Source organism: Cynocephalus volans, chromosome 7 (assembly GCF_027409185.1).
Source record: "Cynocephalus volans isolate mCynVol1 chromosome 7, mCynVol1.pri, whole genome shotgun sequence".
Taxonomy (NCBI): domain Eukaryota; kingdom Metazoa; phylum Chordata; class Mammalia; order Dermoptera; family Cynocephalidae; genus Cynocephalus; species Cynocephalus volans.
This window is the reverse complement of record NC_084466.1, coordinates 36,450,172-36,470,487: the sequence shown is the minus strand read 5'-3', so window position 1 is coordinate 36,470,487 and position 20,316 is coordinate 36,450,172. Positions and strand designations below refer to the sequence as shown.

The 20,316-nt window shown below is 33.2% G+C and overlaps 1 protein-coding gene across 4 annotated transcripts in view; it reads left to right on the top strand.

The window, feature by feature from the left end:
- Positions 1–11,288, top strand: part of UCHL3 (ubiquitin C-terminal hydrolase L3) — a 41,576-nt gene extending 30,288 nt beyond the window's left edge. For 2 of the 4 annotated variants that reach the window (XM_063102967.1, XM_063102965.1), the window contains 4 exons: positions 1,421–1,612; positions 5,936–6,011; positions 10,428–10,486; positions 11,077–11,288. In XM_063102967.1, coding sequence (XP_062959037.1) covers positions 1,421–1,612; positions 5,936–6,011; positions 10,428–10,486; positions 11,077–11,160 — 411 coding nt within the window. In that variant the 3' untranslated portion in view covers positions 11,161–11,288. The remainder of the gene's footprint in view (positions 1–1,420; positions 1,613–5,935; positions 6,012–10,427; positions 10,487–11,076) is intronic. The other 2 variants (XM_063102969.1, XM_063102968.1) reach the window with 1 other exon arrangement.
- Positions 11,289–20,316: the final 9,028 nt, after the last annotated feature.

Sequence of the window (20,316 nt, the reverse complement as noted above, 5' to 3'; positions counted from 1 at the left end):
AGCCATGGATTCATTTATGTATTTCTGATTTATTCTTACTATCAGCAGTTGAAGTGTTCACAAACATATTTTTTAGACCCCCATCATAAAGATAGCTTTATTTTAGGTTAGTCTGTTGTTTACATAGAATGAAAGTACTGAGTAGGATCATAGAATTTTGGGGGTTGAAAGAGTTTTAGTAATCATTCAAAGCAAAACTCATTTTGCTAAAGAGAATAGCTCATGGTTAGTGAAATCTTATTATCACTAAGTAAGGACTGTTCTTTTCATTTCTTCCCACTGTGGTTATAGTGATTATAATTTTATCATACTTCTCTAAATTAAATTTTTTACTTTATGTTCTGGTGTTATTAATTAAAGGTAAGGATTATAAAATCATTTGGATTACCAATAATAAGTTATTGTACCCATGCATATTTTGTGGAAAACTTTTGGGGTAGATTTGGCTTTTGTGGTACAATAGTGCTCCAAAAGGTGATTCTCAAAATATCTAACCTTATGAGAATTATTCCTGTACTCAATAGAATCTGGTCTGATAAAGATAGCATTAAAATTTTTTTCTTGGTCACTTAGGCAATATAACATAGCAATAAAGATCACTGGACTCCAGAATCTGACTTACTGGGTTTCAATCCAAGCCCTGCCAGTTGCTGGCAGTGTGTGACCTTGGTTGTGTTACTTAACCCATTTGTGCACTGATCGCTCATTTGTAAAATGGTAATATTTGTACCTATCTCATGGGTTACTGGGAAATTAAATGAATTGATACACGTAAAGTGCTTAAAAGAGTACCTGGCATAAAATAAGTAATACTCATTTTAACTAATATTATTGTTCACTAAAAGATGGCTGATAGGCCATGATATTTTCCATGTAATTTGTCAGCCTAAGTATCTAGAGGATAGTTTATTTAGGTCATCAGCTTCAGAGTGGTTAATTTCACTCGTTTATGTTTTAAAGCTTTTTTTTTTTCCCCTCTTTAGAGCCCATTCCCTGTAAGGAATTCTTTTTACCAGTGCCTATCATACACTTTTCTTCTACCTGTTATTCTTTGTGTGCTTTGTATGTGTTACATGGTTTGTGTGTGTGTTACATTTTTTTAAACAATTTAATGTAACAGTTCCATTTAAGTGGCTTTTAAATATTAGGTTTCATGAGTCTGCACTACGCAAGTGAGGTGAGGATATGTAAATATTTAACATGTGCACTCATAGACGTTATGGCACATAGCCTGATACTTGGTTATATGTATCCACTTAATGTGCTTTCAGCCAATATTCACATATGATCCTTTACTAGATTATGGCTATTAAAAGTACCAGACCATATGAATACGAATATGACCATACGTTGCTTTTGAGAATAAATGATCACCCAGTAACGTGGTCTAAGTAAAATATTCTCTTTTTTAATTATGTAGTCCTCCTCGCCATCCTCATCACAGCCTCATTCTAGCCACTGCAGAACGAAGTCCTCATCATTGTGTCACCATGCATCCCTGCCCTGGGTCAAACGTAACCATGTAGGCCCTGCAAAGGCTACCAGTCCATCTCTCCGTCTTCGTCGCTGGCGACCCTTCTTACGCCTGCCATCTTTGGGTCTCCATTCTGTTGTAAGTTTAGTCAATCTTCCATCTCTTCTTCCAGTGAAAAGGGCAGTCCATTTTTTTTTCTTTCTTTCTTAAATGCCTTCAGTCTTCAAAGTGCTTTTCTCTTGGGTCATTCAACCATTAACTTTTTCTCCCCCCAAAAGATTGCAAACATACCTCTATGCTTTGCAGTCTAGCTTGACTTTCACCAGTGCCTTGGTGAACATCCATCTTTTCACTCCATATCCTGCCAGCATAAGGGCACCTGCCTTTTGATGAGTGCTGATCAACATTCGTGATAATGTTTAAGTTCTTGTCAGTTGTTAAAGTGAGTATGTGTTCTCTTACCTTTCAGCTTTCTGATTTCATTTAGTTGACTCAGGTCAACAAATGCTGTGTACCTTCTGAGTTCTTTGCCATCTAAAACTTTATTTTTTTCATGTTTCTGAGCATGACTTTAGTCTCTTGCCATGCTCTGGGGTCACTTTACTTACTCTGTCCTCAATTTAAACCCTTCATGGTGTAGGGTGTTTCATCTAAGCTATTTTATTCCCTGAGGTGGCTCAGGTACTTGGTTTAATCTTGATCCAATCTTCCCTGCCTATTTGACTTCTAAAGATCTTTTCTAAGTAGGAGGTGAAGATTTTTTCCTTGTGTATTAATGTAGGCTTTCCACAAAATTTATGATTTCTTTTTTGTAGGCAAATAATATCAGCAAACTTAAAAAGTACATTTGTTCTTGTAGTCTTGCTAATTGCCTTAAATGTTGAGGTTGACGATGGAATTCTAATAATTCTTATAACTGAAACTGCAGAATTAAGCAACTATAGCTCTTGTCATTCTGATATTTTAGACTATTAAAGGCAATGACTGGTCTGGCAAAGCCTACCTAGACATCCAGTCTTTGAAAGCTTTGGTGTGTGCCATACATTTATGGGAAACTTGACATTTCTATAAATCAGCAGGACTTTTGAAGCCAGTGGAAGTCTCATTACACATACATTTAATGTTTAAAAACAATTAAAAGCCATTGTCAAACATTCTTTTCTCCCCCTTAATTACCTTTCTAAAGCAATACTCAAACTATGAAGTCTTGACACTTTTTCTTAAACATTTGCTTCTACCAAATATTAGTATGGTCATCAAATAGCCTTCCATTTGTGCTTAGTATCAACAAACTGGTGTCACTCTCTCCTTCTCTTTCTCTATTTTGTTATCCTCATAGGGTCACAACATCATTTGTTATTTTTATTCATCCATTTGATATTTGTTGCTGCCTTACTGTGCCGTACACTGTTTTGCACAGTGAGAAATACAGTGAGTAGATGATCAGGGTAAAATCCTAAATTTGTAAATTTTGACCTGAGCACAATTGATTTAATTCTAAATATGAATAATTTCCTTTGTACTTAAAAAATATTCTAAATATAAATGAACATGTCATAAAATTTGGCATTTTCAATTTTTTATGTTTTTATGTAATGTCAGTCTTTATTCTATATTAATTCCATTGCCTTATAGGTTCATAAATATTTTCATAGCATAGTGGTTAAAAATCATGGATTCTGGAACCACACTACCTGGGTTCGAATCCAGATTTCATGACTTACTAACTGTGTGACCTAGGACATATTACTTAATGCCTCTGTGCCTCAGTTTTCTTGAGAGTAAGATGAATATAATCATATTGTCTGTCTTATTTGATTTATATGAAGATTAACTAGTCAATACATATAAAGCACTTAGAACAGTGCCCGGTATATATTAAGTGCCATATAATTATACATTAAACTATATTTTTTATTATGTGAAATTTATATTTAATATTTAATTTATAATTTGTTATATCACTTTTAAATTCTTTGACATAACTAAGAAGTGTTATATTTTAAATTACATATTAAGAAAACAGTATAAAAATGCAGGCAAAAATAATACAATCTATGGCCTCTGTTTTTTGCCTTTTGTGTACCTATTTTTTGACCATTTTTTCAAACAGAGAACTTGCTGGAATTTGCTTTTTATTTTTGTTTTTATTGGAATAATTCTCAAACAATTGGAATAATTGTAGATATTAGACTCACAGACTAATTGAAGTTAACCAAAGGAAAAGGCTCATAACTGGTACTGAGGTTTTGTGGAAGGCTTAGAAGTTTTAAGCTTTACTTACCTTTTATAATAGCTCTAAGGCTTTTCATACCCTCTTTAGAGTTTTGTGATTTTAGTATGCACTTTTGCATAAAAGGTATGACGCAAAATTTTGGATCACTAGAATTGGTAATTGCTTACATTTGTGATAATGTATTATTATTAATATAATAATACATGAGGTTTATATAGCACTTAACAGTTTACAAAGCACTTTCATGCATCCCCTTTAAACCTCAAAACTGACAAGAGCCCAAGGCTCACAGAGATTGGATGCATATTCAGTTCTCTGACTACAATTGTACTACTTTTACCTCTAGCACAGTTGTGTATACTGGCAAAATATGAAAAGTAGAAGCTATAAGATGTATAATTCTTAAGAAGAGATGATGTTAAAGTAATTAATATCTTATGAAAACATGACTCAAAAGATTTAAAATACTTAATATCTCATTGGAAAATTGTATTAAAATAAGTAAAACAAGACCCTTTTTTGGTTGAAAAAGGAATTCTTTCTAGCATTTTTGTTATAGAATTGAATTTACAGTTTGTAGAATTGCCTAGGTTTAGTCTTGAAAAATTGGACTCTCTAGTCATTGATAAAATGAGAGTATTGGATTAAGTGATCACTGTTATTTTTTGATTCCCCGACCGGGAAAGAAAGGGAACTCGTTATCACTGTCTTTAAGTATTTGAAAAAATACCATGTTCAAGAGGAATTAGACTTTTTTCTAAGATGATGGAAGATATAAGGAAACATACATATTTTAGCATCAGTATAAGGAATAATGGTAATGAAATTGTCTAACAGTGGAACAGACTGCCTTGAAACCTAGTGGAAGTCCTCTGCCATTGGAGGGGCTACCACAAGATGGGGCTGTGGTAGAAAGGAATCAAGAATTGGAGCAACAATAAAAAGAGATAACCTCGATTCCTGCCAACTGTGGATTTCTCTAGTTCTAGTTTAAACTTAGGAAGAGCTAGTTTGCCACATTAGTTATTGTTGGATTTCTTCCATTCATAATTTGAGGGAAGTAATCTCTGAAGAATGTGAGATTAGATGAGTCACAGTGAATGTTTTAGAAACATTCTGAAAATCCAAAATAGTAATGTTTATTTTGTATCTTTCAATTTCTGCATTAGGAAACTTTACATTACATCTGCTTGAAGATATATAATTACTTGGGGGTAAAAAAAGTACAATTTTTTGAGTTAAGATACTATCTATGTTACTTAAAGGATGTTAAGTAACATGATATATAATTTGATTTATGCCTCTTGAAAACTTTTACCTCTAAAATTTGTGTTCTACTTGCATTTAATGGTGATTGTATTTCATTTCAAACCATTTAGATTTCATATATAGCTAACACATATTAGTGTTGCTGAGTAGTTACTGCATATCATGGAAAATGACAGTTAATCAGTGTATTGACTTTGCAAAAATTATTTGAAAATTTGAGAAGTATAGATATTGCTCATACAAATTGAATTTGGTAAGCTAAGAAAACATAGGTATAGTTTTAATTTTAAACTGTCATTAAGAGTCAATGAAAGCAAGAGAAAAATCATAGACTACAGTTAATTATACTTTAATATGTTCTTCTCTTTCCCCCCCTTTTAATCTTCTGGGCTACTTTCCTGCATCTATTCATTTTTAAACTTTTTGAATCTAGAATGATTAAAGATACTTATTTTAGACTGTTTCCATTGCATTTTCCAAAACATGAGATTATCAAGTTCACGTCATTAAGGGAACAACTCTTTCTTGAAGTCTTAAAATTTAACTTGAAAAGAATTTCTTTAATTCTGTTTATGCATTATTAAAAATTTTTTAGCATTTTTATTTCAGATTTTGAAAATTACACAAATCAGTTCAAGCATTTATTTCATTCAACAAGTATGCATTGTGCTCGCATTAGGTACCAGGCATTGTGCTAGGTGCTGAGGCTTCCAAGGTGACTAAGACTTTTGGTATTTAGATCAGCTGAAACTAAGAAAGAGTTTTCCTTGTTGATGGACAAGCACATCTTCACAAACATGGGCATGGTCACTCTTTGTCCACAATATCAAAGATTAAACTTTGAATTATATTGCATAAATGTTCTCATGCTATTTGATGTTATTTGTATGTGTTTATATGTACTTGATTGATTTGACTACTAATTATATAATAAATATTGTTCCCTCCTATTCCAGGTACCAAATATAGATGAAAAAGTAGATCTTCATTTTATTGCATTAGTTCATGTAGATGGGCATCTCTATGAATTAGGTAAGAACTATTTTAATTTATGCTGGGGAGAGAAATGGTAAATGGGAAAGTCTCTGTGACAAATAGGACTGTTGTTATCCATTGTGTTCGCTTAAATTAATTGATTGCCCTATAAAATTGAGTTAATACAATGGAAGTTTTCCTTTTAAGATTTTTTACTACAAGAAATATGTTTTTCTGATGTTTAAGCAACTTATAATTTAAGAATGTTTGCATACCACCTTTGCATTTTAGTAAAATAAGAAAATAAAAACCATTACAGAAAACTTCTGTAAATCACTTTGGCAGTCTTTACAGATTTACTGAGTTAGTTATCATCAACATCTGGATGATATCAACATCTGAGTTAGATATCATCAACATCAGGGCATGTTGGAGGAAATCCACATAATTTTAACTGATTTATTCAGACAGAAGAAACTTCTTCATTTTTTTGTAATTGGTATACAGTACTTATTATGAGTCCTTCATATCTTTCTCCACAAGGATCTTATTGTGTTAAAAGGGCCAAATAAAGAAACAGTAAAAGAGAAGTCCTTTTCAGTAATTCTACATAGCATGATTTTTGGTTCTCTGAGTTCTCACTTGCTATCTATATATTAACTTGCCACTTTCATTTTTCTTAACTTATTAAAGGACTCAGATTGTGACTGTGATTCATAAAATTTAGGTGGATTTTTTTTTGTTTGGAATACAGCAACAGAATCATTTACTTTATTAAAAAGAAAGCTGTATTTAAGGGGAAAAGGAAAAGAACAAGGTACTTATAGAAATGTACAACCCTGAGAGTTGTCTACAGTGGTAGAGTGATTTGTGTAGGAATCAAACTAAAATGAAAAGAAGTCATCATTATGGGAGTATATAACAGATCTACGGAACAGTTTGGAAGATGTGCTTTGCTAATTCAGTCTACAAAATCTGCATAGAGATAAGGTATAACAGTGATTGGGGACTTCAGATGGCTGACTGATTGCTGGAAGCAGAGTTTCTACTCCGAATTTTGAATAATAAGGAATAACTAGTGGAAGAAGGAGTAAAGAGAGTGCTGAGACTGACCAGACACATTCTGTTGACTTCCATAAAGTAGATTTAGGAAAGGCCAAAGAAAAGATAAATGTGATCTGTAGCCGGACAGGATAGAAGTGATGATGACTTTCAGAATGAGAGACTTAAAGAGCAAACAATAACATCTAAAAGATATTTAGACTAAAAAAAAAAAAAAAAAAAAAAAAATCTCTGATAATCTTATCAGGAAGGAAAGAGTTATCTAAAAAACTCAGTTTGACTGTTTAGATAGCTCTCTGAGCCCAGAGGCTAAAAGGGCAGTTAAAAGGAAGGACAGGGCTGGCCAGTTTGCTCAGTTGGTTAGAGTGTGGTGCTGATAACACCAAGGTCTAGGGTTTGATACCTGTACCAAAAAAAATGGAAAGACAAGTATCACAGATACACTACATATGAAGAATGATGTTCTTTTGGAGCATGCCATCATCAACACAAAAGGATTTTAAAATTGGTTTGAAGTAAGAACTTCCGGAAAGAAAGGCAGAACTACTGAGGTCTTCTTTGGTTTAGGTGTTCTTTATCAAAGAAGAATGATCAATATGGTTGATAGAGAATTAGAGGAGCATTGGGATTAGACTCTTTACAGTAGTTAAAAGAATTTCAGAGTTGTAAAGAATAGCCATAATCTTTGAGATGTCATAGAGAACAGTTACTAGATGAATGAAGATGGTCAGTTGCTGATTCATTGCAAGAGAAACTGGCAGTAACCCTGATGTGGACCTAATAAAAAAGGAATATTGAGCAAGAAGAGTATTGAGTTAGTGAATACAAAACAGTGATTAAGAGAACAGTATACAGTTTTTAATAACAAAAAAACATTTCAAAGTAACCTTTTAAAAAAAATAAGGCTATATGATTATATACATGGTGCAAGATAATTTCTATAGGGTCATTCTTTAACAGGTGATGGTGGTCCACAGTCTTTACTATATTTATTCCCTTCTAAATTGTAAAGTTAACTGCTGAAAAGGACTGAGTTATTTCTTTTTGTTATCACCCCTTTCTTTTCCTTGTGGCATCATATAGTTCCTGGCATATTAGAGGGGAAGAAGTACTTATTTTAAAACAGATATAATGACTCCTTATGGATAAATTAGAGTATTTGGGGTTTAGAGGTAGAATTCAGAATTGACTGAACAATCAGGTTAAAAAACTGTTAATGAGCTATTGTCTACCTGAAGTAACAGGAGTACTTTGAAACATCTAAAAAATTTTCATTTTGAAATAATTTTAAGTTTTCATAGAAGTTATAGAAATAGCATACAGAGTTTTCATAGACCCTTTTCCCCAGATTACCCAGACAGAGGTAATATTTCTGAACCATTTGAAAATAAGCTGCAGACATGATGCCCTGTTATCCTTTAATATTTCTGTGTGTATTTCCTCAAAACAAGTGGATGCTCTCCTATGTAACTGCAGTATGACTATCAATATCAGGAAATTAGCATTGATCCAATATTACCATCTAATCCACAGATCCCATTCAGATTTTGCTGATTATCACAATAATGTCCTTTGCAGGTTCAGGAGCCAGTCCAGGGTCGTGTGTTAAATGTAGTTGTCGTGTTTCTTTGTCTCCTTTAATCCAAAACACTTCCTCAATCTTTTCTTGTTTTTCATGTCTTGATATTTATTTTTAGGAGTACAGGGCATTTACTTTGAGATCAACCTTCAATTTCAGTTGTCTGATATTTCCTCATGATTTATGCCTTTTTGGCAGGAATACCACAGAAGTGATGCTGTATTCTTCTCAGTGCATATATCAGGAGACACAGGATGTTAATTTGTCTCATTACTAGTGATGCTAACTTTTATTACTTGGTTTAGATGGTATCTGTATGATTTCTCCACTATAAAGTTAATAAGTAATGTAATACTTATTACTAAGTAATGAATAGATATTTTTCAGGAGATACTTTGAGACAATGTAAATATGCAGTTTCTCATCAAGCTTTTAATCACCAGATTTAGCATATATTGATAATTCTTGACTGAATCGATTATTGCTATGATGATTGCCATATTCATTTATGTCAGAATGAATTCATGGGTTTATATTTTACTTAAAAGGTTACAATCCATTATGTCACATATTTTGATTCTCAGATTATCCCAGACTTGGCCTTTCAAGGGAACCTCTTCATGCTGGCCCCTGTGTCCTTTTTATGTCCTTGTCATTCTTTGAATGATTTCTTTCAGGTGAAACAAGTTGTCAGGCTTATCTATAATTTTTTGTTTCCCAGCTCTATGTTCATCCACTTCTCCAAGGGGAAGTGTTTCTTTTGTTGTTCCTTTTAGCGGAAAATAGTATTTAGAACCAAGATCTGGGTGCTGGATGAGCTCATTGTTACTAAGATATCATTGCTTCTAGGCCCTCTCAGAGGACAGAGCTAGGAAATATTTTTATGTATTATACACACACACGTATGTGAATATCGGTATACATGTACACACAATTACATCTATTTCTCTGTCTCCGTATGTTAAAAAACATTCATTTACATCAATACTTCTAATTCTTATCTAATACCATCGATTTATTGTAATGTTCTTTCCAGTTGCATATTGAAAAAAAAAAGCTTTTATTGGTAATTTCATATTGATTCAGAAATTTTTATTATGCTTACAAACCATGGGATTATAGAAGGGGCTGTGTTTTACAGATTGAATTTGATGAAGTGCCACTTATAAAACATCTGAAATTACAGATTTGAATGTAGAGTATCAATTAGCTTTGGGTTAGCATGGGTTTATATAATTCTGGACGTTTTTGTTTTTTCATAATATTGAAAAAATACTAGATTATTTAAGGTGACTGTGAATTTGTTTAATTATTTTGGTGATCAGTAAAATAATCCTAAGTTATTTGAATTATTGCTCTATATGACTGCATTGGTGGTACACAGTTAATAGTAGTAATATATAAGCCATGAATGACAGTGTGGCTCCCTTTCATTGGCATAAATATGTCAGTCTTACTTAATATCTAATTTAGCTTATAAAGTAAAAAAATTTTTTTTAATTTCTAAGGGTAAAAACTGGGGTCATAACTTAAAAAAAAATTGACCATTATTAATTTTGCATATTCTTTTCAGGAAATTAAAGCTAATATTTATTTATAAATTCTGTTTATGAAGATAATTTAGGCTTTCAAGCTTGGAAGCAAAGTTCTAATAACCTTTAATGTTAAAAAATAGTCATAGGTTGCACATTTAAAATATTTCTTTCAGGGTATATTATTTAAAATATCTTTTAACTTTTCTTGCCTCACTATGGGAAAAGGAACATGGAAGTTGAAAGTACATTATCTTGTAAAAGCAGCTAAACATTTAACTCAACTGTTTGTTTTCACAGATGGGCGCAAACCATTTCCAATTAACCATGGAGAAACTAGTGATGAAACTTTATTAGAGGTAACAATAAAACCTGTTGGCTCATTTTAAGTGTTATTTATATTCTCATCTTTAAAACATTTTTAAAGATCACTTGCATAACATTTTTTCTATATTTGGATGCTTCTTTGCCTTTGCTCTCTTTAGAAAATCCAAAAGGAAAAATTTGAATTAGTGTTAAAAATCTATAACAAATAAAGAGGTTTCCAGAGCTCTTTGTGCGTACAAGTGTCAAGTTTGAAAAAGTATTGACAGACTTGCTCAGTATAGCCCATATTTCATTGAATCCAATATACCATCAATTGTATCCTATTCCTGATTTTAGAGATTTTAAAATAGGGACAAATGATGTGGCCTAGAATCAGTGAAATATGTAATTTTCAGGATAAAAGTTTCTTAAAAGCATTTTAAAAAAGAGTACTTACTATATCTTATGCTTTTGTACCAAGCAAAAACTGTTTACTCTTCTGGTCTTCTTTATTTTTCATTTGGAAAAGAAGTTTGCAATTTAAAATTAGTATGAATTAGAAAAATATGAAATGTTTATTGATCATTTGTAAGTAAAACGTATGTTTATAAACCAGAAAATTATACTTTTTTTCCTCCCATAGGATGCCATAGAAGTTTGCAAGAAGTTTATGGAACGTGATCCTGATGAATTAAGATTTAATGCGATTGCTCTTTCTGCAGCATAGCTTGTCAATAATGGAAACACCAAATACTGTATTATTTGCATCAAAATTTAAATTTCTGCTGCCATACGCATACTCAGAACTTTTGCTATTTTCATTAACTTGGCTGATTAAACTTTATGTGAATTAAACTTTGACTTAACCCGTGTTTTATATTATTTTTGCCCCAAGTTAAAGTCGCAATTCTTTTCCTTCTTTTCTTTTTTGTGAAGGATTTATCTTGTTTGATGACTAGTGATAGCTTTCCTATTCTTTTTAGATTTCATGAGATATCTTGTATTGGGACACCCGGTACAATTTCCATCTGCATAGTGTGGAATATATTATGCCATATTTTAACATATTTATTTAGAAAACATTTGTCGAGCATCTACTTGGAATGAGATGGACATTCTTCTGGGTTCAGAAGTTACAGCAGTTGAACACTGTTGACAAGCTTCATAGTCATGGACCTTATGTTCTTGTGAGAAGAGATAAACAAACACTTAAAGAAGATACATATTGTGAAAGTTGATGAAATCATTTTCTGTTTGACTCAGACAAAATAGAGCTGGGAAAGGTGCAAAGGAGGGGGGCTCATGTTTGCTTGTCTGAAATAAGAACTGTTTCCAAGGGCTTTCTAAAACCCATCAGAAATCCCTCATGTCTTTCACTTTCATCTCACATCTCCTGCTTTGTCTATATGCACGTTTCTGCGACAAAGGTTGTCATTAGATATTCTTTAGAACTACAGTAATTCAGATAAGATGCTCTGACAAGAAACTGCCCAGTAACATCATCTCAACCAATGAAATGATGACAAATCTAACTTTGAGCTTCCAAAACCAATGAACTCTGCTTCCAAGAGGCTTACATGAACCTCTGCCTTTTTGCCAATAAAAGCTTTCTGTTACCTTTTCCTCACAATGCGTTCATGGCTTGCCATGGTATGCATTCCAGATTATAATCCTATTTTATATTCCCGAGTAAACTCAACATACTTGGATATATTTTTCCCTAGTGTGTTTTTCCTAGGTTAACAATACCAATGATAGATGTTATTTAGAGAATTAATGTAGGATTTGTGTTAGAAGAGTGACTGAGTAGAGACTTCAGATTTTGTTCTCAGGGAAAGCTTCCGTGAAGAGGTGACTTTGAAGTTGAAATCTGAATGGCAGAATGTAGTCAGTTATATAAAGGTGGTAGAGAAGAGTAAGGGGAATAATTAATGCAGAGTCCCTAAGGTAGGAAAAATCTGCGTTATAGCACCAGGAAGAAGGTTTATATGACGAGTGCATAGAGTTATGGGGAAAGTAGCAAGAGACAGTGTTGGAGAAGGAGGGTCTTAGTGATATAGGAAAAAGCATTTGGATTTATTGCCAGTGTGGTGGTAAGCTATTAGAGGGCTTTAAACAGGACAGTGACCCGATTTGATTTATAATTTAAAAAGATCACTGATGACTCTGTGGATAATATATTGGGAAGGAAGAGGGGGCAAGAACAGAGGTGTGGAGACTTATGAGGAGCCCACTGTAGTAGTATAGTGAGAGATGGAGATAGCTGGGTCTTAAAAGTGGCAGCCTTTTAGACAGAGGTATGTGAATGAATTTGTGGTGTGCTTTGGAGAAGGAAAGGTGTCAGCTGAGTCTTTTAAGACTGGAAAGGTGGAAGAGCACTTACAGAGTTGGGTTAAAACAGGGTTGGAGTGTTGATAATGTTGTGTATCTTTCTGGGGGGTAGTAGTTACTTGGGTGTATACACTTATCAAAAGTTATTGAATTGTACTTTTGAAATCTGTGCTTCACTGTATATATATTTTTACCACAAAAACAAAACAAAACAACAACAAAAAAAACCCCAAAACAAGACAAAAAACAGGGCTGGATTGAAACAAGTGTAGTAATTAGAAGAAAGACCAGATTGGTCCAGACTGAAGTTCTGGATGGATATTTGAGTGTAGATGTTTAGACGTGATTCTCTGAATTAACATGATTCCTGAGGCAGTAACACAGGAGAAGTGGTTTTTAGGAAGAGTAATGTGATAGTGGCTTGCAGAATGTATTAGGTCTTTGTTATCCAATGTGAGTTCCATCAGTGTTACCTAGGAGCTTGTTAGAAATGAAAAAATTTGAACCCCACCCCTAGAACCAGCATTTTGAACAATATCCCTGGATAATGCATATGCATATTAAGTTTGGGAAGCATTAGATTAGAAAAAGACTATCACAAGGAAGGTCACTTTAGAAGATATTTAAATTTACCACCACTCTGGTGAAGAGGGCCTGGATGAAGGGATGGCAAAAAGGCTGAAGAAAAGATCTGAAAAAATTCAGTAGGCTGTCTGTATATGTCGATGATGCTTTTGTCATACCAGTAATAACCATGTGTTCTATTCTTGTTACACTGTTTACATTTTATACTCATGTCTATTTTGTATATTAAATATTCCTAAGCAGTTTCTGCGTGTTACTCTGCTGGATTTCTCCTACTTAGATAATTTCCTAGTAGATCCTAAATCAATGGCATGTTACATAGAATTTACATAGTATCTCAAAATTTGCTATAAGGGACACTAATTTTGCAGACTACTAATAGGCAAGAAGGGTCATGGAGTCAAGTATCTTTTGAAAATATTGGGTTAAAGCTAAACAATTTTTTAAAAAGTTATAGATATATTGGGTGGGGGCAATTGCAGAATGCCTGTTTTTTTTCAAGGAAAACTTATTCTACGTATTATGAATACATTTCCCAAACATTTTATGGAGCAACACTTAGGAATAGCATTCTTTGGCACACACTTTAGGGTGATAATCCCTTGGGGAACATACAGCTAGAAAAATTTCTCTTGCTTCTCCCTTGCTAGATTTATGTCTAGAATTTTAGTTTTTAACTCTGTGTACTTGTATTTCCTACAATACCTTGTTTAGTTACTTTCTTAAAACTTGCACTTGTAGAAGAGATTAATAGTTTATTTTGTATGGAAACTTGTAGAGACACTGAGGCTGATCAAGTTGTGGGTCATTTGTGTATACTGCTGTTAATGACCGTAACAGATTTGGTGGAAATGGAACTAAAATGAGAACTAAAACTAAATTTTGCTTAGTGGACTTTTGGGAATTGACTAAACATCATCTTTCACTGGATATATTGGTTTGCTTTAAATTATTGAAACATAAAGGAGCTTTTATGAACTCCATAATATTTCACCCTTAATATTTTCCTTGTTCATTTGTGAGTAAAACAAAAGTTATCTGTATTCTGTGGTAAATCAAACTTTAAGATATCTGTAAAGAAAACCATCTTTAATTTCTTATAAAAAATATTTAAACATCTGATTTAAATTTATTTTCATCTTAGATTTGTGTGCAGTACCTACTGGGTAAACTTTATTATTTGGCTGTGTATAACATACAATGTGCTTATTGTTATGAAAATAACATAGCTTAAAAGGTATTTTTAGCCATTAATATTTATCTAATACGATAGCTTTCAAAAGAAGCATCTATAGGCTTAAGATCCCTCTATTGGTGTTTGTAAGAATTGCAGAGACATATTTACATCATTTTAAAAAAACTTTTCTATTTATAGAAATTTATTCCTTTTAGGTAAATCATGTGTGTGTATATATGTACACTCATATATACATGTTTGTGTGTATATATGTATGTGTGCATATATTCACACATACCTTGAAAAGGCAAATAACTTTGATTTAAATTCTCTATTATTTAAATTCTAGACTGAAGTTAAGTAAAACCACTTTGAAAAGAGTGTACAAGTTGTTTAGAGATAATTTAGAGGGATTTATATACACATACATAATAGATAATGCTTTTGTCTTGTAAGATTATCTGGTAAGATCATAAAAAAAATTTCTTGTGCTCTCAATTAAATTACTACTAAAAGCCAAGTGTGGAATATACCGTTTTCAGATAGCAGAAAGTGTTTTGTCTTTGCTTCTTTTGATTTCAAGATTTGACCTTAAAGAGCATACACCATTGTGATGTAGAAGATGCAGCATCATGAAGGGTATTATTTTCTCGGTGACAGTAGTGCCAGTGGATGTGACCAGTCCACCATGACTTAGTTTCATGCACACTCTCACTTGTTTTGCTTTTGAATAAAAGTTATTCTAAATCTTTCTCTTGACTTCTTTGTTTAGTATAGTGGTCCTGAACCTGTCTGTTGATTCTACCTACTTGATAGGTGAAGGTTCTCATTATGACTTTCCATAGTCCACAGCTAGATATTCTATGGGAGGCTATAAAAACAATAAAGGCTGTATTAGACTTCAAAAAGTTTGTGGAAAAATGGAATTAAGAGATAAGAATTAAAAATATAAACTTTATTTCTCAACATAAGCACCATCAAGTTCAAGACACTTTTGTAAGTAATTGTACCAGCCATTTAGTCCTCTTTAAAGAACTAAGGATCGTGGAATTTCAACCATGCCAATGCAGTCTTTTTTACATTATTAACTAAAAGAAAATGGGTGCCCTTTAAAGATTTTTTAAGATTAGGAAATAAAAAGTCAGAAGGAGCCAAATCAGGGCTGTAAGGGGGATGCCTAATGATCTCCCATTGAAACTCTCACAAAATTGCCCTTTTTCAATGAGAGGAATGAGCAGGAGCATTGTTACGGTGGAGGATTCTCTGGTGAAGTTTCGTTTCCCTGGGCATTTTTCTGCTACAACATTAGCTAACTTTCTCCACTCTCATAATAAACAGAGGTTATCATTCTTTGGCCCTCCAGAAAGTCAACAAGAAATGCCTGGAGATCCCAAAAATCTCTTGTCATGACCTTTGCTCTTGACTGGTCCACTTTTGCTTTGACTGGACCACTTCCACCTCTTTGTAGCCATTGCTTTGACTGTGCTTTGTCTTCAGGATCATACTGGTAAAGCTATGTTGTATCTCCTGTTACAATTCTTCAAAGAAAAGATCTTGATCCCATTTGTTTAAAATTTCCATTGATAGCTCTGCTCTTGTCTATGGCACATCTGTGTGCAAGTTTTGGCACCCATTGAGCAGAAAGTTTGCTCAACTGTGATTTTTCAGTCAAAATTGTGGAAGCTGAATGAATGGAGATGTCTATGGTGTTGGCTATTGTTTCTGCTGTTAATCGTTGGTGCTCTTTAATTAGTACACAAACAAGATTAATTTTTTCCTCAGAAATTGATGTGGATGGTCTGCTCCTGCAGGCTTCATTTCCAACATCGTCTCGTCCCTTCTTAAAACGAGTTATTCATTTGTAAACTGCTGATTTCTTTGGGTCATTGTCCTCATAAACTTCTCATAAAGCATTAGTGATTTCACCATTCCATCCAAGCTTCATTGTAAATTTGATGATTGCTCTTTCTTCAATGTTATGAAAATTCATGTTGCTCTGATAGGGGTTCTTTTCAAACAGGTCTTATCCTTCTTAGTACCTCAAACTCGATACTTAGTATGAGTTTATTTTAGTGCAAAAATATTTTAAATCCATGCATAGTTTTTCTATAATATGCTTTTCCCACAGAGTTTCTGAGCTTTGTATAGTATGGACAATTCCTTATTGTTTAATTTATAAGGTGGTTGGGAACCCCTGATTTAGGGTCACTAAATGTACATAACCTATACCAAAACTGTTTTGCAAAATGAATTAAAATTGCTTAGAAATATATAATGTAATTCTTCCAATCTACAAAGTAGATGTGTACAAATTGAGTTATTTAAAATAAGAATCCAAGTGGTCAAGAATAAGTCCTAAATGATACGAATGACATTTTAATTGTTTTGTTAAAAACTGTGCTCTTTTTCAACATGTAAACATAGTTGGTATTAAAATAAATGTTTAATAGTGTTTTAAGAACTAAAGCATGAGATCTCTGTGTTCTGTGCCTGTTTTGTGAGTACAAGATGAAAACAAGTTGCTTGAGGCTTTATTTGTATCCTAAACATGAAAGACTTGAAGCACATGCAAAGGTTGTAAATTAGACTGTTCTTAAAAAAATGTAGTAAAACCTGTCTGATGAAAAGTTGCTTTGATTACTGAGAGTTTAACTACCTTTGGTAGAAGGTGACAAACTTGAGTCTGAATTTTTTCTATGGGACTAAGAAGTAGAAAGTAATTTTTCAAGACAGGTGCTTTTCTTATTCTAACTGGTTCCTTAGTATTTGAAGCCAGCAGTCCCTCTTTCTGTTCCACCACCACTATGGAAGTATACACATTGGATCACAGTGTACATGGTTAATGGGAATGTTACACTGTCCATATTTTTTTACCATCTAGACCAAAACATGGTATTTCATAGTTTGGGTATAATTTAAAAGGTGCTTTCTTATAACAAATTGATTTCTTTAATAAATAAAATGCATATGCCCTAAATATTTATATTTATTTTAATATAATAAAGATATTTGCTCTTATAGCCATATTTTGGTATGGCTTGACAATCAGGTACATGTAAAGTATTCAAGACAAGAGCACAACAATACTGATTTTATTTTAAAAACTTAAGAAAATATGGCTTGTGGGCAAAATAAACTTACAGAAAGAATGTTTAAGTCAACTATTCACCTAATTGGTTTGGGTTATGTCTTGCTGTTTCCATTTTCAGACTTAAGTATGTACCTCAGTTGCTACAAGTATTCCTGTGAAGTCTTTTAGTTTATCAGGACTAGTAGCCATGTCCTGTTTTCTTACTGTGCATGGAATGCCTAGGAAAGTGACTTCTTTAGCTAAATTTATAAAACAGGAACAAATATGCTTAGGCCAATTTTTTCATATCTGTCCAATATTAATTTTGTAGTTGAAAGCAATGTAGATATTGGGGGTTTGTTGAGCAGATAACCTGGTTTTAAAAAGAAATCCAGTTGTTCTCAAACCTTTTGGTCTCAGAAACACCTTACACTCTTAAAAATTATTGAGGAGCCCAGAGAGCTGTTGACCTATAAGTATTAGAGATTAAAACAAATTTTAAAAATTATATTCATCTAAAAATAAAAATAAGCCCATCACATGTAAAATAAGTATTTTCTTTAAAAGGTGAGACAAGTAGCATTGTTTTATATTTTTTGCAAAATCTCCTTAATATCTTACTCATGAAAGACAGCTGAATTCTATCTGATAATGAATGAGAAGTGCTTACTGGAATTGGCAATTTAGGAAGTCAGTGGTGATCTATGTCAAAACAATTTCAGAGATAGTAATTTGAGGACAAGGACCTTGTGTCTTTTATATTCCACTTTATCTTGAGAGTCTAGTAGTTCAGTGCTTGGCATATAGTAGCAGCCAGATAATATTTGGCAGGTGACTAAACTGTACTGCAGCAGTTTGAAAAGTGAATGGGAGGAGAAGATATGGATTCAGGGGTTACAGAAACCTTCAAGGCACTTGGTTGAGAAAAGAAGAGAAATGAGGTCACTGCTGGGGTGGGGTCGGGGATTAGGGATCAGGAGAGGGCTTTTAAAAAGAATGTTTCTATGTGAGAAAAAAATGGAAATAAATTGAAAACAGAGGAAAGAAATGGAACAATGGAAGGACATATGTTGGGGGTAAGATATGTGTCATCTAGCAGAGCATTTCAAACTTTAATGAGCATATGAGATTCCAGATTTAGTTAAAATGCAAATTTGGATTCAACCAGTAGGTGGGTCCTGAGATTGTGCATTTCTAGCAAGCACTCAGATGATCCTAAGACTGGGTTCCAGGACCACACATTGAGTAGCAAATTTCTAGAACCCAGTTGAAGAGGTGAACCTTGGGCAGGAGAAATAGACACCTCTTCCATTGAGTGTGGAAATCTGGCTGATGGAACTTTTTAAGAGAGAAAATTATTTTTCCTAATATACAGTTAGTATCCTGTCCTACTGATTGGCCGTTACGAGAATTGTGTCACTAGGAAATTTCTGGTCTTGATAATATAGAACTTCACAGTTCTCACAGTGATTGATAGTATCATACCTAAGTTATGGCATAAAATATAGTGGTTCTACTCCCCAAAAAGAGACACTATTAGGATCTCTAACAATTATCTATGAGCTATGAACATAGCTCAGACCTTGGTGTGAGATCTGGTTTTATTCTTGGTTCTGACTCTGAGTGATCTTCGACAAATTATTAATGCCTTAAGAAAAAGTATTCCCATGTGAGTTTTGTATGGGAATTATTAATGAAGTACATAAAGGTCAACACTCACAAATGGTAGTTATTATTATTATTACCATCACCCCAACACTGCAATAAAGTATATTAAAAGTAGTTTCAAAGTTTGCTTTATGAATCACCAGATTTACCTAATTTTCAAAAGAATTTCAATAAGAAGATGGAATGAATAGATACCATTTCATTTTCATGTACAAGGGAACTGTGCATATTTCTTATGTGACTTGGAAATGGTTTAACTTAAAAAAGTCCCAAAATAGCTGAAGTTAGCAGACATGCAATTTAGCAAGGATGAATGGAATTTTGGTCTTTCCTGTAATAATACTATACCTAAGCACAAGGCTCATTAAGAAAACATTTTTATCTAAATCTTTTACTCATGGGGGCCAAGAATGCTGTTTTTCTTTTTGATAGCTATGTTTACAGACTCTAAATCAGCCTGAACAATTATTTCAAAATTTCAAGTCATTATTACTATTCATGCTTCATTTATAGCTATTTGAATTGTGATGAATTTCGGCATACTGCTAGAGTAACAGAACAAGGTCACGGAAAATCAATACTGTTATGGATATGGTATAAACCTACTTTAATTTTTTACTACAGCTGCTATGAAGAAAATTACAATATACAATATTTCCATGTTTTACAGTTGAACTTCCTATATGAGAACAGAGCTCTGAGCTCTGGAAACTTGGAGGCAACTGATCAGTGCCCATGTCTGCATCTGTGTGGGTTGGCTGCATCTCAGGGAGGGAGTATGCAGCAGAGAAGGTAATAGTTCTTTGAATACATCTATACTGTTGCTTTTAAAGAACTGAGGCAGACTGTCTCCATTTGGGTCTTCTTCAGGAACACATGTAGGTGGAAAATAGAAGGTCAGTAGGATGGCAAGAAGTAAATATTGCAACTGAGATAAAATTAAGTCAAATTTGCAGACTATCCAAGGCATTTTCTGCCTGAACTTTTATTGTCTGTAACCACAAGACTGCAAAATTTTAACTCTCTCTTTGCAGTTTTGCAGTTGTTGATCC